We start from the raw sequence: 23,356 nt of genomic DNA on the forward strand, positions 1-23,356 counted from the left end.
ATAATATAATATTAAAAGAGTTAATCTCAAATTAAATTAAAAGATCATATAAAATTAAAGTAAATCTGTGAATCACCATAAGATAGTAAAATATTTAAAATTTAAATAATAAAATGATAAAAGAAAACGTGCTTTGCACGAGATTTAAGATAATGAATTAAATGTGAATTAAACTAGTCTAATGACAACAATCAAACGTAATAAAATAATATCAAATAAAATATAGCGAAATGATCAGCATTCCACATCAGTCATTATTGTAATAAATTCAAAACAAATAAAACAGCCTCCGGCGAGGATCGAACTCGCGACCTTTCGCTTACGAAGCGAACGCAATACCACTATGCTACAGAGGCAGCTGATATTGAACTATTTATTTATTGTATTTATTGAGCGACTACAAAAAGGTAAAACACACACAATATAAACAAAATCCCTAAAACCCTAAACCCTTCTTCTCCAAAACTGCAATTAGGGCTTAAAACTCATCCAAACGACGTCGTTTATGGAGACCAACAAAGAAACCAAGTGGAAAGCAGAGGAAGTGATTGGTGGCAATGCAGAGGCACTTAGAGCTTTAAGAGAACTCATCATCTTTCCCCATCTTTACATCCAAGAAGCCCAAAAACTAGGCCTCAAGGTAAATAAATGTGTGAATAATTGTAAAATTGCAATCTTTATAATCTTTTTGTTGAGTACTCTTGTTTTTTAATGTGTATATTTGTTTGTATTGATGTTTTTTGATCTGGGTTGGTGTTATTTTTCAGTGGCCTAGTGGATTGTTGCTACATGGACCTCCCGGTACTGGAAAGGTATGGCCTTTTTCGATAAAGATTTCATTTATTAGTTGTTTTCGGAAGATGATTTTTTATAGATTAGTTATCGGGAATTAGTGGAATTAGTAATCCTGGTTGAGCTGATGAAATGTTGTGTTCTGTTAAATAAAATAGCTAGTATTGAAATTTAGAAGGAATTATTTGGAACTCGTGAAATGTTGCGTTCTGGTAATTGGATTTTCAGTCTTTTTAAGTTATGTTTTGGTTCTGTAGTTGGAAAAGATGGGGGTGTTTATATTGTAGTTTGGGAGAAGATTTTGTTATTTTTATAGACTGTTGGGTAAAGTTTTCGTTGTTCTTTTTAGACGAGCTTGGTTCGAGCGGTTGTTCGTGAATGTGGTGCACATTTGACTGTTATCAGGTATTGCATTTTTCCCAAGATATATGTAACAATATTTTAAGATTGAAGTTATTCTTAAACTAATACGCGGTGAAGTATTTGAAAAGTCCTCTTCATTTTTGGTATAATTTCTATGTGAAAATGTGTATGTGGGCAGTTGCCCGTTGTGTGATGAAGTAAATTCTGCATAATTAGATTACCTAGATTTGTCTTGTACAGTTGCTTTAAAATTTGTGATTACTTCTAGCATAGTCAACTGTGTCATAAACCAAATTTGAGTGATTCATTCTTCTTCCATTGTTTCTTGTTGATTTAATGATGCGTATTTTGCAGTCCGCATTCGGTTAATCGTGCACATGCTGGAGAAAGTGAGAAAATTTTAAGAGAGGCTTTTGCTGAAGCAGCAAAACATGCAAAATTGGGCAAACCAGCAGTTGTTTTTATAGATGAAATTGATTCAATCTGCCCTCGCCGTGATTCTAGGTATGGGAATTTTAAGAGATATTGCAATTCTTGAAAAATTTGTCGTAGGTCAATTTGATGTTGGACCTACATGTTTTGATAAAAGGAACTGTATACTGACTTTTTTTTATTATGCATTATATTGTTTTCGTTAATTTTATTATTAATTAGTACGTTGAGCAATGATGATTATGAAATAAATAGTGAAATATTGCTGTTGATGAGTTTATTAATACAATTAGATCAGTCAGATATTTTAATCTACAAGTGTTTAAGAAATAATTTATAACAAAATTAGTGTTCAAGAAATATTTCACATATTGGTTTTGATTTCTCCTATTAATCTCTTTGGCTACTTTAGGCTGATTAAATTTTAAGGTTTAACTTATGAAAAATTTGCATGATTCTTTTGGCAGTTAGTGGTTAAACTTCAAAATGTTGACTGTAATGTGATGCAGTTAGCTCTGCACACAGTTTGCTCATATTTTACATTGCATCTAGAGATTTTTTCTGAAGTATAGTCTGGTACTTTACAACTGTTTTTCTTTTGACCTGTTTCTGTATTTGATCTTGAGCTTTCTGTTGCAATATTTTTAAAAATAGTGTTTCTTCCATCAGATTTGTAGTTTGAATCAGATGTTCTTGCTTGTTTTCACCTGTATGCCGATGGTTTGAATTGCAGACGTGAGCAAGAAATTCGTGTGACTTCTCAGCTTTTTATGCTCATGGACTCTCAGAATTCCTTGGCAACTTCTATGCCAAAAGTTGTGGTGGTTGCATCAACGAACAGGTTGGTTTTGACTTTCCTTATCAGAAGATATCTCCCTTCTATACACGTGAGTAAGTCATTACTATAGGCTGTTATTTCAAATTCTTTGACCTTGCTTTAACTGTTTGATGATGTCTGGATTCTCTGCTAGAAAAAAAGGAAAAAAGAGTACAACTCTTAAAAACATGCTATCAGTGCACCTGGGTTTGCTATCTTGCAGCTATAGATTAAGTAGTAATAGCATCAGCTGTAGGACAGCCAATACAATATTTAAATTAGAATATATTGGATATGCAGTTTATCAACAATTTTGTAAGTAAGACTATAGGAACAGATTGTGAAGACTGGGGACCCTCAAGACTTTATTCCACTAACCTAGTAGCAGGGATTTGGTGCAGTTAGTGAAATAAGTAATTAACTGCTCTGACCCAATCCGTTTGATCCCTAACTTAAACTATTGAATATAAGTTGGACTGTCAGAGGTAGTAAAGTAAGTTTTAGTTTTGATGCTTAATAAATTTTCAGATTAATGAGCTTCAGGTTGTATTTACTGTAATTATATATATATAAGATCTGTTCATTTTTATAGAGTGGATGCAATTGATCCTGCATTAAGAAGGTCAGGGCGTTTTGATTCTGAGATTGATGTTACAACACCAAATGAAGAAGAACGCTTGCATATTCTCAAGGTTTGCTGTTTATATCATGTACTTTTGTAGCATTCACATCAAAAGACCAATGTTACCTATTGGATACTTCTAGTAGGTATGGATGAAGGTGTTTAACTTGCATTACTGTTTGTTTTGAACTATTTCAGCTTTACACGAGAAGGCTTCCTTTGGATCCTAGTGTTGACTTGCAATTTATAGCTTCATCTTGCAACGGTTATGTCGGGGCTGATTTAGAAGCCTTATGTCGTGAGGCCGCCATGTTTGCAGCTAAAGAACATCCAGATAGAAATCAAGGAGGCGCGTTTAACTTGACAATGGATGACTGGATCCATGCTAAGTCTAAAGTACGTCCAAGCATAACAAGAGGTGTTACAGTGGAAATTCCAAAAGTCTCTTGGGATGATATTGGGGGGTTAAAAGAATTGAAGGTTAGTAGTGACTTATAAAGAGGCATTCATAACCAAACTATAATGGATCACTGACTATAACCTAATAATTACATGAACAGGTTAAGCTCAAGCAATCTGTTGAGTGGCCATTAAAACATTCTTCTGCCTTTTCAAGATTGGGAGTATCACCTGTCCGTGGGATCCTTCTTCATGGACCTCCGGGATGCTCAAAAACTACCCTTGCCAAAGCTGCGGCTCATGCCGCCCAGGCTTCATTTTTTTCCTTGAGGTTAGAATCTTGTACCATCTTTCACAAGGATAGTTTGTGCACTTTATGTTTCAAGATCAACAATTCTCATGGAAACATGTTGTTGTGTGGTATTATGCGCATGGGTTCTTGGTTATCTTCAGAGCTTGTTAAACTCATTAAAAATAAGAGAAAGCTTACATAAATTGGGTTGCCAAGTTTAATCAGAATACAATTTGGAAATGATTAGAGTGTCACTATTCTCTGATCTATTTGCACTAGGCTAATACATTATGCTCTTAATGTTCAACATTATTGGCTAGGGTGCTTTAGTGCTTCATAAGTTTCATGATTTATATATCTGATTTGTCAAAAAATGATAACTTCTGATATCAGTTTCTTACATAGTTAGTTTTTTGTCAAAATATTATCACCTTCATATCTGTAGAATTTTAGTGAACTTTCATTTTAACTTAGATTTTTGTTCATTTCGTATCATAGTTTAGCAACTTTTTCAGCTTCTATGGTCTTGACAGTTTAATTATATTAACCAGTGGTGCAGAATTATTTTCTATGTATGTTGGGGAAGGTGAAGCTTTGTTGCGCAATACATTTAGAAGAGCTCGCCTTGCAGCACCAAGTATAATTTTCTTTGACGAGGCTGATATAGTTGCTGCAAAGAGGTAATTGCGATGTACTTTTCTGTGAAGCCTCTGTTTGAATGGCTGACTACTTAATATATTTCCAATTTATGTGATGATTATTTTGGTTTTTGTTATCTTAATCATGTATATCTATTTTAAATCTGCATCTATATGCAAGGATGTTGCTATATAAGATTGTGTATAGGTCATTTAGCAAAAGAGAAATGTCTGTAGGCATTCTTTTTCTGTATCTTCCTTAAATTTATTCTGCCGCAATATCGGCTCATGTATCATTCTCCGTATGGTGGTTCATGGTTATACTTTTAATTCCAAAAGTGATACGTGCCTAAAGATTCTGGTAAAAATGCATGTACATCTACTTATTTTGATATAAGTTTGGATAAGCGCCACGCGAGTGTCCGAATCTTTAATGTATACACATGCAAGCAGAGGCATCCTAATTTCTTAATTTTTTTTTTTTTATGTCTTAGCTTTTTTTTCTTTTATTATTTATGTGCTGAACTAGTCCGTTTCTTGTGTATATATCTATATCTACATGCAGAGGAGGGAAATCAAGTGGCAGCAGCACAGTTGGAGAGAGGCTACTATCTACTTTGCTGACTGAAATGGATGGTTTAGAGCAGGCCAAAGTGAGTAGTAAAAACCCTTTAACCCATCTCCTCTACGATTCTCCCAGCAAACTGATTATACATATAGAGGCGTTTTAATGATTTTGTTACTTTAATAGGGAATTCTTGTTTTGGCTGCTACAAATCGTCCTTATGCAATTGATTCTGCACTTATGCGACCTGGACGCTTTGATTTAGTAAGAGAGAGATGTTTTTCCTGTCTTATAACATTTTGAGTTAATTAATTCGCTTGGTAACTGACAAGTACGCATTACAATTGTAGTGTTCATAGTTACAAGTTGGTTACAACTCTGTTTGGATGAATATGTAGGTTCTTTATGTTCCACCACCAGATTTAGAAGCGAGATATGAGATACTTCGAGTACATACACGTCATATAAATGTAGCTTCTGATGTTGATTTAAGACAATTAGCAAAAGATACAGAGCTCTTCAATGGAGCTGAGTTGGAGGGACTATGCAGAGAAGCTGGATTTTTAGCTTTAAGAGAAAGTATCTCTGCAAAAATCGTGTGTAATCGCCACTTTAAAACTGCCAGGAACTCACTAAAGCCAAGCCTAAGTAGGGAGGATATTATTTCTTATTCTTGTTTCAAAAAGAATCCATCTCCTATCTTATCTGGCACCATTACATCCAATTCCAAGCAGATCAAGAATTTCAGGGGTTCAACGGTTCCTGTTACAGTTGTCTTCGTACTTTCAGTTATATTTGCTGGTTTCAAATATATTTTCAAGCATGCTGATATAATACCTACTGAAGTTGCAACTACCTGAAGATGCCGGGGAGAGACAGGAGAAATGAATGGTGAAATCAGCTTCCTTCTGTGATTTCCATTTCGTCTGATTGCTACAAAAGATATCAAGCGTTGATGTTTCCTGAAATGGTGGGATGATGTTAAAGTGCCAATATGATATGACTTCGGGTATTTAAAAATCCACACCCGTAAATTTATAATGCAGGTGCAATGAAGAGATTCCACTGATCAGGATCTGCAATCAAAACAAGACATCAAATTGCAAACCACACAAAACCTTTCTGATATACTTGGAACTACTTTGGGATCTACATGGAAAGAAGTATGTATAATTGTTATTTCGACTTTCTTGCCTTGTACCTTTTCCTCCCTTTACGATGTTGTATAGTGGATGACTTTCTGCTTGTAGTCTTGTAGTTTTTTCTATATGCTGTTACTGTAAATCAAGTACCAAGCAACATTTATATTGCTGAAACATAGTTATTACCGGTTCATTAAATACTGTTCATAATTATTGTAATCAAACTCTACTATGATCAGATACTAGTCGTTTAAAAAATAAATTTTGAAATTACATATTTAATCTCAACTTGTTTAGTGAGCTGAGTTTTGGTGTCAATGTCCTTGTTTGCTTTGTTTGAGATGTGAAGATTAATAATGAGCAATAAACCTATTTTAGACTTGGGCCCAATTCCTTGCCATAAAAAAGATTAAGGCCCTGGACCTGATGATAGTCCATGGGGTACATTATTATCATCTCCCATCTTTTTTCTTCACTCGGTGTGTACGAACTACACCTATAAAATATGTATGAAGTAACTCCGGTGTGTTGGTAATAATGTTATACCTTAGATAAATGAATATGCTCGGGACTTGATAATTTTATTAATTTAATAAGATTATTTATTTATTAAATTTAAAAATGTATTGTTTTTATTATACTGTGATGAGAAAAAATTATTCATTTAACATGATTATTTTGTTATCAAATATTAATTTATGGAGATTTAACCGATAACAAAGTGAATAAGCAAATGATGAAGTGAATAAGACGGTGGGATGAGCTAATGCGTGGCCCCAAAAGACGTGAATAATGATATAATAATCATGTGAAACCGCCTTGATTGTGATGTTAAGCATTAGCAAGCAGTGATTTCTCAACTCGGATTTCTCATCAAAAGTAATTCTCCCCCAGTCCCCACACCTTGTGAACCAATTATATGCACATTTCTAATATATGGGCTGGCCTATGCATCTTTGTCTTGCGAATAATAAGCGCCAAAAAATTTACTCCTATAACTTACTCTATATCATTAGGGCAAATGCTGCATTTTTTCAATTATTTCAAGTGTTTGTTGGTAGACACACAAATCGATCACAATATGAAAAAAATGATAAAAATAATACCTTCTTAGGACTAGTTGATAAATATTTATTTTTAATATTTTGCTCATTTTAACCAATCAAATACCCATTCTCAGATTGGGTATCTCAAAAAATTTTATTTTCGTATTTTCTTCAATAAAAATGTATTTTTTCAATAATATTCAAAAAAAAAAAATTTGGTTGAAATACCCGGTCTGAAAATGGGTATTCGGGCATTTACTTAATCTGAGAAAGCGTATTTCATATATTCAGAAAGCGTATTTCAACTTAAAAAAAAATAAAAATTTATGTTAAATACCCAATCTAAAATGTCGTATTTCAAATAGTCAATCGACGAAAGTATATTTTATCTATATCGACGAAAGTATATTTTATCGATATTTTTGACCGCATTTATCAAATTTTATATTATGGCCATCAATTTAAAAAATGTAATATTTGTGACTAGCGTACGAATTAAAGAATATAAATGAAATGATCACTTGACATGGTAAATTTATTTTGGTCGAGTCTTGTGGAGTAGAACAATTCTCTCTCATTCATAGGCTTGGAATTATGATGTGTGCTGTTTTTTCATGATATTGATGGCCAAAGATTCCTCCAGCCCCTCTGCTGGCGTCAGTTGTACAAACTCAAGAAATGATGGCCTCATTTCTACTTTTTTAAACAGCCAAAACCTGATGACGTAAATTGGGTCGGGTCTTGATAACTGAGGGTTATAACGAATTAACTTGACATGAATTCAGAGTTAATGTCATTCTATCGGCACTTCATTTTAATGTTAGATTTTTTATTATTCATAACAAAATTTGTATCATCGTTGAACATGGATCAGCATTGGGAAACATGCCCATAGAGTTGGTGTTTTAGTATATAAATTTGAGTTGGAGATTACCACTCAAAGCATGTAAAATGAATAGCATTACTTATTTGATCAAAATGACAAGCCATATCAGTGTGTCAATTATAGCATTTGGTGGGCAGTACAATAAGTAGAAAACCAATCAATTATGCACACCTAATCTCCTCACTAAGTTTGCTAAAACAATTTATAATGCATCAAATCACATCCTAAATCAACCCCTTATCTAAGCATCCGTCCCTTCCAATAGTCATTGGTCATTATTATTAATTTTTGTACTATTCCTACATAGTCTATAGCATAGTCTACATGCAATGATCATTTTGGTGGGTCATCAATATTATTTAACACCACAACCTATTTGATCAACTAGAGTTGTCAATGGCTTACGCTAGTTGCTACTACCTCCGTCTACCCTGGTTTTCTACATTACTATTTCCATATTTCGAGTTTTCTGTAAAATATAGTTTCATAATATTTTTTTAAATAAAACTTTAAATATAAAATTTTTATTCAGAAAAAAAAATTAAAAAAAATTATGGAATTATATTTTAAAGGAGTATTGAAAAACGTATCGAAAAGTAATGTATAGATATCAATGGGAAAGAGACATTATAATACAAAATAAATAATCATGCCAAAACAATTTTTTTCCCGATTTTAACATAATAAATCCTGATTCTATAAAATTAATATACATTTAATCTCAATGAATAAAAAAATTCGGTCCCAAAAATATTAATATATCCAAGTTCAAAAACACATATTTTATCGGGTAGAAAATAATTTTAATTTATTTTTATATAAAATTAACAAAAATGATCAATTTCTAAAAAGTTTACCAACTTTTGCTGATGGAATTGAAATATCTCACATATAAAAACACCCAACCACCAGCTGATACTACTGTGGAATATTGGATCAACTAAAATTTATCATTTCTTTTAAATGTTTATTTTTGTTAATTTTTTTAAAAACCAGTTACTTTTTATCATTTTTCTATCTTATCCTATTTTTTATACGAACAATGTTGGCCAATACCACAATGTCACTACTAAAGAACATGAAAGTATTGCTGATAAACTTAAAGATAAAACTACAAAAAAGAAACAGATATGATCTTCATGTCGGATCATATCAATTATAACAAATAAATTGATTATAAAAACCATGCAATCTGAATAACATACTAGTAATTGTGAAAATTTAATGAATTGGACAAATTTTATCTAGTTCCAGATAAGCATTGCAACGATATTTGCATACACTTATGACTTACCTGTCGTGTGTGTGAACAAGTATGTGAGCGTGTGTACGAGTGTGTGTGCTTTGTCACAATCAATAGTTCCACGTGGAAGCCCACAAGATTAACTTCCCTGTTTCAGATAATCTATGTCTAATGTGTGTGAACATGTATATCTTATATGTATGTTTTCTTGTTTTTATCTATGCTATATATTTCACAAATAGAATTTGTTCATACCCATCTTTCTAACTTGGTCAATTTCTGCCTTTCTGCCACCTATATCTCTCTTCTAATTCTTCCTAGTGTTGTTGTGTAAGTAAGCATATCTCTCTCTCTCTCTCTCTCTCTCCACTGCAGTATTATTATATTTGTGTTCCTGTGTATTACTACTGCTTGTTACAGTTTGCTGCTTCAACAATGTATTATTTTTAATTTATGCATTTGTGTTCTAGACTTGTGTGGGATTTTTTCTGTAATGGGCTTTGGTTTTCTTGTTTTTGTTTTGTGTTGTTGATCTGGGATTTGTATGTTCAGTATGATATATTTTGCTTGATGCATGTGGGCGGATGTGGGTAATTTTCGATAATCTTAGTCACTTACTTTAGTTGGATTGTGTTAAATTTTTAACTAAATAGTGGTTTATATATATTGTCCTCTCATATGGTTTTGTGTAAATGACGTTGAATTTTAAAGTTTGTTTAATTTAGATTTTTAGATTGTTATAACTTAAAACAAAGTTTTTTTCGAAAATGAAGTTATTTACCATATGGTCCATCTGATATAAATTTCCTTATGCCAATGAATTAGTTCTTGCAGTCTCTTTTAAGTAAGTTGAGGGTATGAGACTCGATTTTTATGTCTTGCATTTGTGAGTTGCGGTTAACTTGACACAGTTGTGCTGTTGATATATGTACACTTACAGTCTCATTCAGTATGTAGAGGCAATGGGAATCTTGATTTCACATCTTGCATTGTTACTTGAGCAAGACTTGACATTGTTGCTGTGTTGATGTATGTACAGTAGAAGCAAAATGGCTCTTTCTGGCGCTTGCAGAGATGGAATGGAGTTGAGGATTCATGAAAGTTTAGAAGAGCTTAGCACTGATTTGGCAGATTATATATCAGATTTGTCGGAGGAAACTATTAAAGAACGGGGTTCTTTTTGCATAGCTATATCTGGTGGTTCTCTGGTAAGCTTGATGAGGTATATACCCTATCATTCCCTGTCTGTTGTCTATCTTTTGTTCATCAGTAGTTGCTTGAAGAGAATGTATATTGGTCGAAAGCAGAACATTAAGTCAAGCACCGTACATCAAGACCATTGATTGGGCCAAATGGCATATATTCTGGGCTGATGAACGTGTGGTGGCTAAAAATCACCCCGATAGCAACTACAAGCTGGCAAAGGATAATTTCTTGTCCAAGGTATCTACATATGCTTCCATACGTTTGAATCAACTAACGTTTATATATTAGATTTTTGTAATGATCAAATAGTTACATTTGATTTTTAACAATAGTAGTCAGTCTTGGATGTGATCAATAGATTCATTCTTGAACCTCTTCTTAAATCGTCTACAAGTTCTACGTACGCAAGTGATGTCATCCTCATTAGTGGTTCTGTATTTTGTAACACTGTAACAGCCTTGTAGACTTGTAATCTTCTGCCTAATTGGGAGGTTTGCATTATTTCGGAATAATTTGGCCACTATATTTCAAAATCTCATGGTGTATTGGTGTTAGGTGGTCTAAATTGAATTATATATTACTTTCAACCCTTCTCTCACTTTAATTAATTAATCAACACTCCCAAACCCTTAAGGTGTTTGTAGGAGGCCTTAATTGGGTCATATACTGTTTTCAGTGGATTGTGCCTATTCAAATTCCTCAGCTACAACATGTACATCTGCATAAGTTGCACCAAAAGCAACATTACCGGCCTGTATACGTTATAATCTTAAATTTGTTATCGAGAATGGTAAAGCCGTTCCAGTGGCCACATCCTGGTCATCCTAAGAATTTGTTCACAAGAAAAAAATCTCCAAAAGAATCAGGACCGCAGCTTAACCTCGGACAAATTTGTCATTGTTTAGTTAAAGTCATGTTTCTAGGTATTGTAAAATGATAAAATAGATTCTTTGTTCTTTTTTTTTTGTATCTCTGTGCGACGTACATGGACCATAGCCACAAATAAGTTTTCCCTATTGTATTTGGTAGTTGGTAAATGACGCTGATTATTAAGTGTTATAGTCAACATGATTACAACTTTGCTCATTATATTTAATAGCATTTTGGCCAGATTCTTGTGCATTAGTCAAGTCTGTACTTGTTATTCACCAAGTCTGCAAGTCATAAATTCAGACCCCGGAACATTTTATGAAAAATGAGGGTAACACTGAATATAGTGGGTTTCTCCAGACCCCAGTAATGCAGATATCTGATTACTACCTTTTTTGTTATCACAATCCCCCTATTAATAAACTAATTTCACCTTCTTGAGGTCTCCATATGTTGGCAGCACCATATAAAGAACTGGCAAGTAGTATGTGTACTGGGCTAGCTGTACAAAAAACCATCCAAGAACAAAGCTGACTAACCAGGTTGGCCATAACCAGATTCTAAAAATGTTCGAGGCCATGCCAAACAAAAAGCTTATATTATGTATTTGGAAGAAAAATAGTACTATTACATGGAGAGGATATTTTAATCAACTGCTGCTAATGACTTGGCAAAAACAAAAAATAATTATTACTGCTAGTGGCTTCCCTTTTCACTCCTTAAAAGTGTTCTCTGGTATAAAATCTAGTGTTTTATTATAGCTTGCTAGGATATAGTTCGCCTTTTGTTCCTGCACTATCACTCACATTGTCTTGGGTTTGGAGATCAACAGCCTGCCTCAAAGTCAGTGGGTGGCATCTTATCTTATATTCAGATTGATATAGTTCTCGGATTCCTGTTGGTAACTGACAATCTAAACTCACGTATGGTAGAAGGCCAAAAAGGACAATGACCCTCACAACACTTCTTGGAATCCTATACATGTTCTTCGCAGGCTTTCCTCTTAGTCTAACCCTCATAACCTGCTCTGTGTGTAACATTTTTCCTTCCTGGGAAACTTGCCTCTAAGTACCTGGTGTTTCAGATGACATAAACCTCCTTGACAGCAGACATATTATACTCGTTCTTTATGTACCTTATAACAATGCATTCTACGTATATTTAGTTTTGCAAGTTGATGCCATAACTGTTTCCATTTGTGAGTTATTTCCTTTATACTAATTTAAAGAATTTTCAATATTTATTATCTGAAAAGAGTAATTATAATTTCTGATTATAATGTATGCTTATGACATCAGATTTGTTAATTGATATGACTCTTGAAGCTGAAAATCAGGAGTCAAAATCAATTATGCTATAATTAAGGACCATGAATATTCTGCTGATTGTTTGCTGTTTTTAATGTATTAGTTGAGCATAATTTTCTGCAATAATGCTGCTGTTATGCAGTATAAATAAGCCTATCTTTATCAATAAAATTATTCAAGCATTTCATGATCATGTTTTCTCTTATACACTAGTCTATAACTTTTTTTAATATCCTACATTGTGGTATCAGAGCTTTAATCTCAAGGGACCTGTGAGATTAAAGACCAGCCCTCAAACACATACACACAAAAATAAACCTGATGGATTCTGAGCACTTTAACAGCATTACACCACCTACGTTTGATGGTGAAAACTATCATATTTGGGCAGCTAGAATGGAAGCATATCTGGAGGCAAATGATCTATGGGAACCGGTTGAAGAGGATTATGAACTTCCTGCTTTAGCTAATAATCCAACCATGGCTCAGATGAAGCATCATAAGGAAAGGAAGACAAAAAAATCAAAGGCAAGGGCTGTTTTGTTTTCTGCTGTCTCATCAGATATATTCACAAGGATTATGACAATGAAGACCTCATTTGAAATCTGGAATTTTCTCAAAAGCGAATACGAAGGAGATGAAAGAATTAAAGGAATGCAAGTGCTGAATCTGGTCAGAGAATTTGAGATGCAAAGAATGAGAGAATCAGAAACAATCAAGGTATATTCTGATAGACTTCTTGGAATTGCTAACAAAGTTAAACTCCTTGGTACTGATTTTTCAGACTCTAGAATTGTTCAAAAGATACTTGTCACACTTCCCGAGAAGTTTGAGGTTACGATTTCAGCATTGGAAAACTCTAAAGATCTATCAACCATTACGTTGGCTGAGTTGCTGAATGCATTAAAAGCACAAGAACAAAGGAGACTCATGAGGCAAGAAGGAACTGTGGAAGGTGCTTATCAAGCCAAATCATTCAGCAAAGATGGTGGTAAAAACAGAAACTGGCAGAATAAGAACAAACCTGGTGGTTTTGCAAGCATTGAAAGCAATCAAAATAACAACGCTCAAGTTTTTCCACCTTGCTCTTACTGCAAAAAAACTAATCATCCTCCAAACAGATGTTGGTGGAGACCAGATGTAAAATGCCACAAATGCGGTCAGCTGGGACACATGGAAAAGATTTGTAAGTCACAGCAAGTGGAAGCTAAGACTGCTGAAAATCAATATCAGGATGAAGAGCAGTTGTTTGTAGCATCATGTTTTTCTGCTCATAATTCCACAAAAAGATGGCTTATAGATAGTGGTTGTACAAACCACATGACATATGATCGGGAACTCTTTAAAGATCTTAACGAGGCTATTGTTTCTAAGGTCAGAGTTGGGAATGGAGCATATATTGCAGTAAAAGGCAAAGGAACTGTTGAAATTCAATGTAATACAGAAAAAGGTTACAAGGTGTTATTTGATGACAATCAATGCGTTATTAAAGATGCAAAAGGTGTAGATATATTCAAAGCTCAAATGAAAGGGAAAACTTTCGCCTTGGATTTGACAAAACTAGAACAGACTGATGTACATGAAGAGGAGGCTTTTGTACACAAAGAGGATAACACAATGTTATGGCACAAAAGATTGGGGCACTTTCATCATGCAGCTATACTCTTTATGGAAAAGAACAATATGGCGAGAGGATTGCCTGCACTAGGAGAGGAACCACCTAAATGTGTTGCATGTCAGTATGGAAAGCAAAGCAGACTTCCTTTTCAGCAAAATAGTGCTTGGAGGGCCACAGAGAAGCTGCAATTGATACACACAGATGTGGCAGGACCAATGAGTACACCATCATTAAATGGTAGTAAGTACTATATTGCATTTATAGATGATTACTCGAGAATGTGTTGGATTTATTTCATGAAACAAAAATCTGAAGTTGCCGATATCTTTGCTACTTTCAAAGCTTGGGTTGAGACTCAAACTAGCAGCAAAATTATAATGATTAGATCCGATAATGGTACTGAATATACCTCTGAAAAATTTAACAAGTTTTGTAGAGATGCAGGCATTGAGCATCAGTTGACAGCACCTTACACTCCTCAACAGAACGGAGTCGTGGAAAGAAAAAATCGGACAATTATGGAGATGGCAAGGTGTTTACTTCACGACAAAGGATTGCCAAAGAAATTTTGGGCTGAGGCTGCGAATACAGCGGTTTTTTTTACTAAACAGACTGCCAACAAAAGCTTTGAGTAAGATGACTCCGTTTGAAGTATGGTATAAATTCAAACCCAAGTTGCTTAATTTGAAAACATTTGGTTGCTTATGTTTCTCTCATATTCCTCAAGTTAAAAGAGACAAATTGGACAAGAAATCAGATGTTGGAATATTTGTGGGTTACACCTCAAATGCCTACAGGATCTACCAACCACAAAGCAACAAAATTGTCACCAGCAGAGATGTTTATTTTCTTGAGTCAGAAAGCTGGAAGTGGGAAAATGAAAAGCAGGTTGAGATTCAAGAAGAAAACGAAAATGTGGATGATGAACCTGTTAAAGGTACCAGGCTACTTTCAGAAATTTATCAAAAATGCAATGTTGCCTTGATGGAACCTGCAGGGTACGAAGCAGCTGCAACTGATCAGAAGTGGATAGATGCAATGAAGGAGGAGCTGAAAATGATTGAAAAAAATCAGACATGGGAATTGGTGGATAGGCCTAAACACAAGAAAGCTATAGGCGTCAAGTGGGTTTATAGAACCAAGTTTAATCCTGATGGTTCTATAAACAAGTACAAGGCAAGACTTGTTGTTAAGGGGTATGCTCAGATTTATGGGGTGGATTTTTCAGAAACATTTGCTCCGGTTGCGAGGATGGAAACTATAAGAATGTTGTTAGCTCTCGCTGCACAAAAGGGTTGGACAGTACACCAAATGGACGTCAAATCAGCGTTTTTGAATGGTGTGTTAGAGGAAGAAATTTTCGTCGAGCAACCAGAAGGGTTTGTTTGTAAAGGACAAGAGGACAAGGTATATCGACTGATAAAAGCTTTATACGGCTGTAGACAAGCACCAAGGACATGGTACAGCAGAATTGACACTCATTTGTTAAGCTTGGGCTTTGTTAAGAGTCTAAGTGAAGCCACACTTTATGTCAAGAAATCAGATTTTGAAATTCTTGTTGTATCGTTATACGTTGATGATTTACTTGTAACAGGCAGCAATTTGAAGCAGATTGACAACTTTAAAGAAGAAATGAAGGCTGCGTTCGAGATGACAGATCTCGGAAAAATGACTTTTTTTCTTGGCATGGAAGTGCAGCAAAATACTAATGAGATTTTCATATGTCAAAAGAAATACGCCAAGGAAATTCTCAAAAAGTTTAACATGGATGAATGCAAGCCTACTACAACCCCAATGAATAACAAAGAAAAGTTTTGTGAAAAAGATGGTGCTCCTAAAACTGATGAAGGACTTTACAGAAGTTTAATTGGATGCTTGATGTATCTGACGATAACTAGACCAGATATTATGAATGCTGTAAGTATCCTCTCAAGATATATGCATTGTGCTAGTGAAATTCATTTTCAAGCAGGAAAAAGAATTTTACGATATGTTAAAGGTACAATTGATTATGGAGTAAAGTTTAGCAAAGTTGAGAATTTTAGACTCCATGGTTATGCTGATAGCGACTTAGCTGGATGTGAAGATGATATGAAAAGCACATTAGGTTATTGTTTTAGCTTTGGTTCTGGAATGTTCTCTTGGAGTTCAAAAAAGCAAGAAATAACTGCTCAATCCACAGCTGAAGCAGAGTTTATAGCCGCTGTTGCTGCTGCAAATCAGGCCTTATGGTTAAGGAAACTCATGATGGACTTACACATGAATCAACAAGAAGGCACAATTATATTTGTGGACAACCAATCTGCAATTTCAATTGCTGATAAGCCAGTATTTCATGACAAGACAAAACATTTCAAAATTAAGTTTTATTTCTTAAGAGAAGTCCAGAGTGAAGGGGAAGTGCAACTGATTCACTGCAGTTCAGAAAATCAGACTGCTGACATTCTCACAAAGGCTCTTTCAAAAAGTAGATATGAATTCTTGAGGCATAAGCTTGGTGTTTGCAGCTCCAGAGTCAAGGAGGAGTGTTAATTGATATGACTCTTGAAGCTGAAAATCAGGAGTCAAAATCAATTATGCTATAATTAAGGACCATGAATATTCTGCTGATTGTTTGCTGTTTTTAATGTATTAGTTGAGCATAATTTTCTGCAATAATGCTGCTGTTATGCAGTATAAATAAGCCTATCTTTATCAATAAAATTATTCAAGCATTTCATGATCATGTTTTCTCTTATACACTAGTCTATAACTTTTTTTAATATCCTACAAGATTCCTTTTCTTCCAAGCCATTTGCATTCTATCAATGACTCATTGACTGCTGAGGAAGCTGCTAATGAGTATGAGTTCGTCATCAGACAGCTAGTAAGAACCCGCTTGGTTGGAGTGTCTGAAATCAGTGACTGCCCTAGGTTTGACTTGATCCTTCTTGGAATGGGCAGTGATGGTCATGTTGCATCACTATTCCCTAACCACTCCGTGCTTGATGAGGAAAATGAGTGGGTGACTTATATTATCGATTCACCCGAACCCCCACCTGAGAGAATCACATTTACACTGCCTGTAATCAAGTCGTCTGCCAATGTAGCTGTGGTTGTGACAGGGAGCAACAAAGCAGATATGGTGCATTTGGCAATCGACAATGTTGGAACTGAATGTCCATCAGTGCCTGCGAAGATGATTCAGCCAATTAACGGGAAGTTGTTATGGTTTTTGGACAAGTCGGCTGCTTCAAAGCTTGGTGGGGCTGCACAAATTTCTGTCTAGATCAGTTTCCTTGACAGTGAATTAAGCAGTTCGGCCAGGGAAAGTATCCAAGGTCTGCCATTTCGAGATCTCTAAATTTTACCTTTCTGTAATATATCTTTCATTTGAGTCTTACTTTGCTCTTGGTGTTGGATTAATCTTCGTCTTGTATCTTGCTTATGCTTTTTCTTTTATTAATATTTTTAAAAAAAAATTATTTGTTGCTTAGAAGCCATGGAAGTTGTAGCAGGGACATTTTGTTTTTCCTAGTCAGGAATTTTAAGTCTTCTATACAAAACCTGCTTATTCCGGTTCCAGCTTTTAAAATGAAGCAGGGTTTATCTTGCTTATTCCGGTTTAGAGATGCACAAAAAGTCCGGGCCCGAAAATCTGGCCCGGCCCGATCCGGTCAAAGTCCGGTTAAGCCCGGCCCAGTCCCGGCCCGGGCTTCGGGCCTCGACGGGCCCTATATTTTTAGGCAAAGCTCGGCCCGGTCCGGTCCGGTTAAAAGTCTGGGCTTCGGCCCGGCCCGGCCCGGTCCGATTAAAAGCCCGAAAAAACCCGGTTATAATTTGATTATTCTAATATATTTTCTTATATATTTATAAATTCACATTTACTATACATATAAATAATACTTTAAACACATATATATTTACATATTTGTGATTAATAATATTATTTATATACTTCGTTGCATAAATAATGAAAGAAGATATAATAAGTATACTATATATATTTGGATATCATATTTGGATATCATTGTCATGAATATTTAGATATCATTGTTATCATAACAATGATAAAATATATCATATAAACATGTTTATTTTTTGTCGAACTTATATGTTTTCAACGAAGTAATGTTTTCCTAAAATATTCCATGTAAACTAATACATTTTTACGATGATCTAGTTGCTAACACATGTATTCTTCGGAATCTCTAATAATACTAGATCCGATTTAAATTAGAAAAAAGTCCGGCCCGAAAAAAAGCCCGGTTAGGCCCGCCTCGAGGCCCCAAACGGGCTTTGAAATTTCCGGAAAGCCCGGTCCGGCCCGATCAAAATCAAAGCCCGAAAAGTCCGGCCCGGTCAAAGCCCGGGCTTTTTAAGGCCCGGCCCGGTTGGCCTTTTGGGCATCTCTATTCCGGTTCCAGCTTTGGGAATGAAGCAGGGTTTTTCTAGCAAAATCTAGGAATCTTCGGAGTAAAACAGATGCAACCCAAAAACTAGTGTCCTGATGTAACCTTGAGTGCGTCTTCATGATGAATCAATTGAATATGGGAACAAGAAGCATGCATCAAAAGGTTTCTTACAGTAAATAAAGGCCAAGCAGGACAATTTCATAGCAAAGATTAAAAAATATCACTCATGAGTCGGAGACTGTCAAAGGCAAAACCTTGATGAAGCACAAGCAGCTGGTAGACTTGGGTAACAAGGCCTCACTGATGACCAAATCCAGATTACTGTATACGGTTGTCAAAATTAAGAAAGAAGAAAGCTATTGATACCCAGTTTATATATTAGCCACAAAAAATAATTTGAATCTAAATTCACATAACATGAATGCTCGAACAGGACAAGTAAAGATTGAGAGAAATTTGTCGATACAAGTCTACAAAAACTTTTAGCAACAGCTCCACTACCACCAGTATAAACACAATGTATCTTGGAACTAGCAATAAAGAAAAATCCTTTAACTTGCACCGGTCAGTTTTCTTATGAAGTTGAAAATGCAAATTATGCAGTCTGTTTCAACACCTCAGCTTCAGCCATAGCCATGGGATCATCCTTGGTCTCCTCATCTTTTTCCCCGTCTCGGTCCTCGGCAATTTTCTTCCTGTGCAACTCCTCCGCAGCCTCCATAGCCACCTTGTTTTCAGCCTGTATCCGCTGCATTTCCTCTTCCTGTTGCTGCCTTTCAAACCAGGTATCGGCATCCGCCCATACTGAAAATTGGGGGGATCAAATATGTCAGCATCCAATTTTATTAATAACAAAATATCTGAAGAAAAGATCAGCTACACACCAACTTAAATATCTATATCACATCATGACAAAAAATATTTAAATCACGTATATTCAGTGAAATGATCAGTCAGCTACACTGAAGATCTCTATATATACAACTTTTAACAGATGGTTTAAGGATTCAGGTAAAGTGAACAGTCAATTCACTAGTTCAATAAAAAATTTGCATTGAAGCAAATAAACTAAAATTTTATCTGCCCAAGAGCAAGTCCGACAGTCTCCTAGTACGTTCCTTAAAAATATTATAAATAATATGACCTTTAGTAACTTAGGATATTATATTGTATGTCAACTTCAACATTACTCCTTATATTTGCTCCTAATAAATATATTAATATTAAGTTCCAATTCCACCAACAAAAAGTTGTAGAAAAGAATGTAGAAAAGGAGGAATATGAATATTTTATCGGTGAAAACAAAATAAGGAATGTTTAGTGCTTCTTCAAAAATAATATTTGCGTCCTAACTTTTAAGGTACCATTTAGGAGACTGTTTGGAGTTCAATTTTATGTCAAATTCCTTAAAATTTCAACTTAGGACTTGGGAGGTGAGGTAGTTAGTCTCTTGGACTTGCTATAGAGTAAACTGTATGTTAAAAGTAAGAATGTACATGTGTACTCTTGAAATGCTGAAGAGAAAGCTATTCAGAAGCACCAAAGTTACATCCTAATCCTAATATATTTGATCTCCTAAAATTAAAAAAGTTCTAGTTATTTCAACTCAACCTTGCAAGTCTTCATAAATGTCACAACACCACTTTGGACCATAATCAGATTTAGGTGTTTCTTTTACAGTTCTGATTTTGGAAGTAAAATGTCGCATAAGCAAGAAGCACCAAAACATCTAACCACAAGATACCAAAAAAAAGCATAGTAAAGTTCAACTCCAAATTATCGAAAGGTTCAATAACCATTTGACCAAGAACATCATCTGAAATTACACAGTAGACTGAACTCCAAAGCAAAAACAAAACACTAAAGATTCATCTAAGTAAACCAATTAAAAGAAGCGTATGCACTCAGCAAAGCAATACAGGGAAAACATCCAGAGCTGAAAAAAGGTTCTTAAAAAGAATGCTGAACTTGATATACTTTGTCAAAAACCCTAAACACCTCAACAAAAATTAATTCTTAATCTACTAACACAACCACATTAACCCAGACATAATTTGCATCTATCATCAATTAAAGCGTGTAAAGCAAGCTTTTCATATATAATTTTTAACACAAATGAAGATACCAGAGCTAAGGAAAATAAAAAAGGCATTCAAGAAATATATTAAAGCCCCGAAACTGAAATAATCAGGCAACAACCCTAAACCCCCAAAGTCATAATCAATATAATTAGTCAACCCGAAGAAAGAAGAAGAAAGAGTTAACTCACTAGAACAATCAATCAACCCAACATAATCATACTAACCCATACATACAGATTTTGTACCTAAAATCAAGACCCTAAACCCCAAAACAAGAATCAACAGTTAAACACACTTCATCACACTAACTTACCCACACATACAAAATCTTTATCTATCACCAAACCACATATTAGCCCAAGAAAAATACGGGTTTTCCAAATTAATGACAAAAGCCCTGAACTTGATACATTTAGCCAAAACCCCAAATCAAGAATTAACTCACTATAACAACCAATCAACACAAAACAACCTAATTACACCGACCCATTAGCCCATAAACACAAAATATGTATCTATCAGCAACCACATACTAGCTCAAGAAAAACAAAGGGTATTGCAAAATAATGACAAAAGCTCTAAACTTGATACATTTCCAAAACCCTAAACCCCAGATCAAGAATTAACTCACTATAACAGCCAATTAACACTAACCCATTAACCATAAACACAAAACATGTATACCATCATCAACCAATCCCAAAAAAACCCCAAATTAGGCCATACCCACAAAAACACACACATTCAAGATTGACAAAACCAAGAACATACTAGGTTGAGCAGCCCATCCTTGTTCACCCCCTTTAATCTTCTCAGGAAGAGCATAATTAACAGTAAGAACTCTGCCATAAAGCTCAGCACCATCCATATTATCCATAGCAGCAGCAGCATCTTCTCTTTCCAAGAATGTTACAAACCCAAAAGACCTGTGCTTTTGTGTTGCTTGATCTAAGGGTGTTTTCACATCCTTTATATCTCCAAAGGGTATAAATGCTGCGTGCAAGATTGTCTCATTTACTTCTTCTGCTAAACCCCCTGTCAAAAATCATGTTTTAAAACACCTAATTAATCAAGAATCAATCTTTAAAGATATACATACAATGGGGTTTTTGCTTACCAACATAAAGAGTGTTCTTTTGCACTTGTTGATTCATTCTTCAGTTTTGGGGATTGAATAATCAAGGTGGTTTTGAATTCAAGAATTAAAATAGCTGGCTGCTGCTTTATATGGCCTATAAATAGTGTTTTTTGAAAAATAAAATAAAGTATTTTCCTTTTTACAGGGTAAAATATATATATTTTCCTGGTGACAAGAATAAAATTTTCAGGTTTAAGTATGAGTATTTTATTCAATCAAAATAATTTAATGATATTTGAAAATTATATTTTTGTTGTAAATCTTGAATTACTTGATTATGAATGACTTAATAATTGCACGTATAGAGAGAATAAAAGTTGAAGAGAGAATTATTTGACTATATTTCAGTATATCTGATTTTAATAAATGAAGGTCCTATTTATAATAGAGTTTGGTTGACAAAGCTATCTACATCTTTTTTATAAGTATCGTAATTCTTCACTAGTAAGTTTCGTAAATCTTCCTTAATAAGCTTTACAATTTTTCCTTATTAAGTTTATTCTCTACGAAGCTATGCAAATCTTACTCGATAAGTTTTGAGAGACTTTTTCGATAAGTTGTATGAGTCTTCTTGATTAAATTTTGACAATCATTATTATATTATAACACTCCCTCTTGATTTTCAAATGCGAGTTTACTACAGAGATTAACTGCCTCGATAAAACTTTGCAAGGAAAAATCCAGTGTGATAAAAACCTTGACGAAGGAAAAAGAGTACAGTCTCCCCTGAATTAACATCTCACACTTTGACATCTTGTTGTAGCAAGTTTCTCAATCTCCGCATGTCGATATTATTCCGTAACTTTTAAATATTGATGTTGGTAGTGACTTTGTAAGTAAATCAGCAAGATTATCACATGAGCGCACTTGTTGTACATCAATATCACCATTTTCCTGTAGTTCATGCGTATAGAAAAATTTTGGTAAAATATGTTTGGTTCGATCCCCTTTGATATATCCTTCCTTTAACTGTCTTATACAAGTTGTATTATCTTCGAACAAAATTGTAGGATTGTCTGAAATACTTGATAATCCACACGATTCTCGAATATGTTGAATTACAGACCTTAGCCAAATGCATTCCCTACTTTCTTCATGAATTGCAAGCAACTCTGCGTGATTTGATGAAGTTGCTGTCATAGTCTGTTTTGTAGACTTCCAAGAGATAGTAGTGCAACAATATGTGAATAGATAACATGTTTGTGATCGTCCAAAATGAGGATCCAACATGTGTCCAACATCTGCATATCCAGTCAGTTGTGACTTTGAACTATGTGGAAAAAATAACCCGAGATCAATTGTCCTACGAAGATATCTGAATATGTGTTTGATCCCATCCCAATGCCTTTTAGTTAGATTAGAACTGAATCTTGCCAACAGGTTCACTGAAAAAGCAATATCGGGTCTTGTGTTATTTGTAAGATACATAAGAGCTCAAATAGCACTAAGATATGGAATTTCAGGTTCAAGTGCATTTTTATCTTCTTTTATGGGTCAGAATGAAT

The 23,356-nt window shown here is 34.6% G+C and overlaps 3 protein-coding genes and 1 non-coding gene across 6 annotated transcripts; 2 read left to right on the forward strand and 2 right to left on the reverse strand.

The window, feature by feature from the left end:
• Positions 1-284: 284 nt before the first annotated feature.
• Positions 285-356, reverse strand: TRNAT-CGU (transfer RNA threonine (anticodon CGU)). Its single transcript has one exon. It is a non-coding gene; the product is annotated as a tRNA-Thr (tRNA).
• An 84-nt stretch (positions 357-440) lies between these two features.
• LOC141673592 (cell division control protein 48 homolog B) lies at positions 441-6,305 on the forward strand. The gene is made up of 12 exons (XM_074480346.1): positions 441-640; positions 768-812; positions 1,142-1,197; positions 1,510-1,659; positions 2,321-2,428; positions 2,997-3,096; positions 3,225-3,506; positions 3,587-3,756; positions 4,269-4,397; positions 4,921-5,008; positions 5,107-5,184; positions 5,319-6,305. The coding sequence occupies exons 1-12, from the start codon at positions 506-508 to the stop codon at positions 5,778-5,780; spliced, it is 1,803 nt and encodes a 600-aa protein (XP_074336447.1). The 5' UTR covers positions 441-505; the 3' UTR covers positions 5,781-6,305.
• A 3,104-nt stretch (positions 6,306-9,409) lies between these two features.
• Positions 9,410-17,665, forward strand: LOC141673598 (putative 6-phosphogluconolactonase 1). Of its 3 annotated transcripts, none has more exons than XM_074480353.1 (4): positions 9,410-9,567; positions 10,277-10,459; positions 10,545-10,680; positions 17,012-17,665. In XM_074480353.1, the coding sequence occupies exons 1-4, from the start codon at positions 9,434-9,436 to the stop codon at positions 17,504-17,506; spliced, it is 948 nt and encodes a 315-aa protein (XP_074336454.1). In that variant the 5' UTR covers positions 9,410-9,433; the 3' UTR covers positions 17,507-17,665. The 3 variants fall into 3 exon arrangements, with proteins under 3 accessions (XP_074336454.1, XP_074336460.1, XP_074336463.1); XM_074480359.1 differs by having other exon boundaries at positions 9,448-9,571; XM_074480362.1 differs by lacking the exon at positions 9,410-9,567 and adding an exon at positions 9,617-9,674.
• A 1,324-nt stretch (positions 17,666-18,989) lies between these two features.
• Positions 18,990-21,971, reverse strand: LOC141673619 (uncharacterized). The gene is made up of 3 exons (XM_074480376.1): positions 21,831-21,971; positions 21,485-21,748; positions 18,990-19,436 (listed from the first exon to the last, which is right to left on the reverse strand). The coding sequence occupies exons 1-3, from the start codon at positions 21,865-21,867 to the stop codon at positions 19,228-19,230; spliced, it is 510 nt and encodes a 169-aa protein (XP_074336477.1). The 5' UTR covers positions 21,868-21,971; the 3' UTR covers positions 18,990-19,227.
• Positions 21,972-23,356: the final 1,385 nt, after the last annotated feature.

Source organism: Apium graveolens, chromosome 1 (assembly GCF_009905375.1).
Source record: "Apium graveolens cultivar Ventura chromosome 1, ASM990537v1, whole genome shotgun sequence".
NCBI lineage: Eukaryota > Viridiplantae > Streptophyta > Magnoliopsida > Apiales > Apiaceae > Apium > Apium graveolens.

Excerpts from the sequence above, each read along its gene's own strand:
- LOC141673592 (XM_074480346.1), top strand. The coding sequence starts at position 506 with ATGGAGACCAACAAAGAAACCAAGTGGAAAGCAGAGGAAGTGATTGGT. Across the intron at positions 3,507-3,586 it reads GGGGGTTAAAAGAATTGAAG|GTTAAGCTCAAGCAATCTGT; the intron begins GTTAGTAGTGAC and ends TTACATGAACAG. Across the intron at positions 4,398-4,920 it reads GATATAGTTGCTGCAAAGAG|AGGAGGGAAATCAAGTGGCA; the intron begins GTAATTGCGATG and ends ATCTACATGCAG.
- LOC141673598 (XM_074480353.1), top strand. The coding sequence starts at position 9,434 with ATGTATGTTTTCTTGTTTTTATCTATGCTATATATTTCACAAATAGAA. Across the intron at positions 10,460-10,544 it reads TCTCTGGTAAGCTTGATGAG|AACATTAAGTCAAGCACCGT; the intron begins GTATATACCCTA and ends GGTCGAAAGCAG. Across the intron at positions 10,681-17,011 it reads AGGATAATTTCTTGTCCAAG|ATTCCTTTTCTTCCAAGCCA; the intron begins GTATCTACATAT and ends ATATCCTACAAG.
- LOC141673619 (XM_074480376.1), bottom strand. The coding sequence starts at position 21,867 with ATGAATCAACAAGTGCAAAAGAACACTCTTTATGTTG. Across the intron at positions 21,749-21,830 it reads AAAGAACACTCTTTATGTTG|GGGGTTTAGCAGAAGAAGTA; the intron begins GTAAGCAAAAAC and ends GATTTTTGACAG. Across the intron at positions 19,437-21,484 it reads AGGATGGGCTGCTCAACCTA|TATGGGCGGATGCCGATACC; the intron begins GTATGTTCTTGG and ends CCCAATTTTCAG.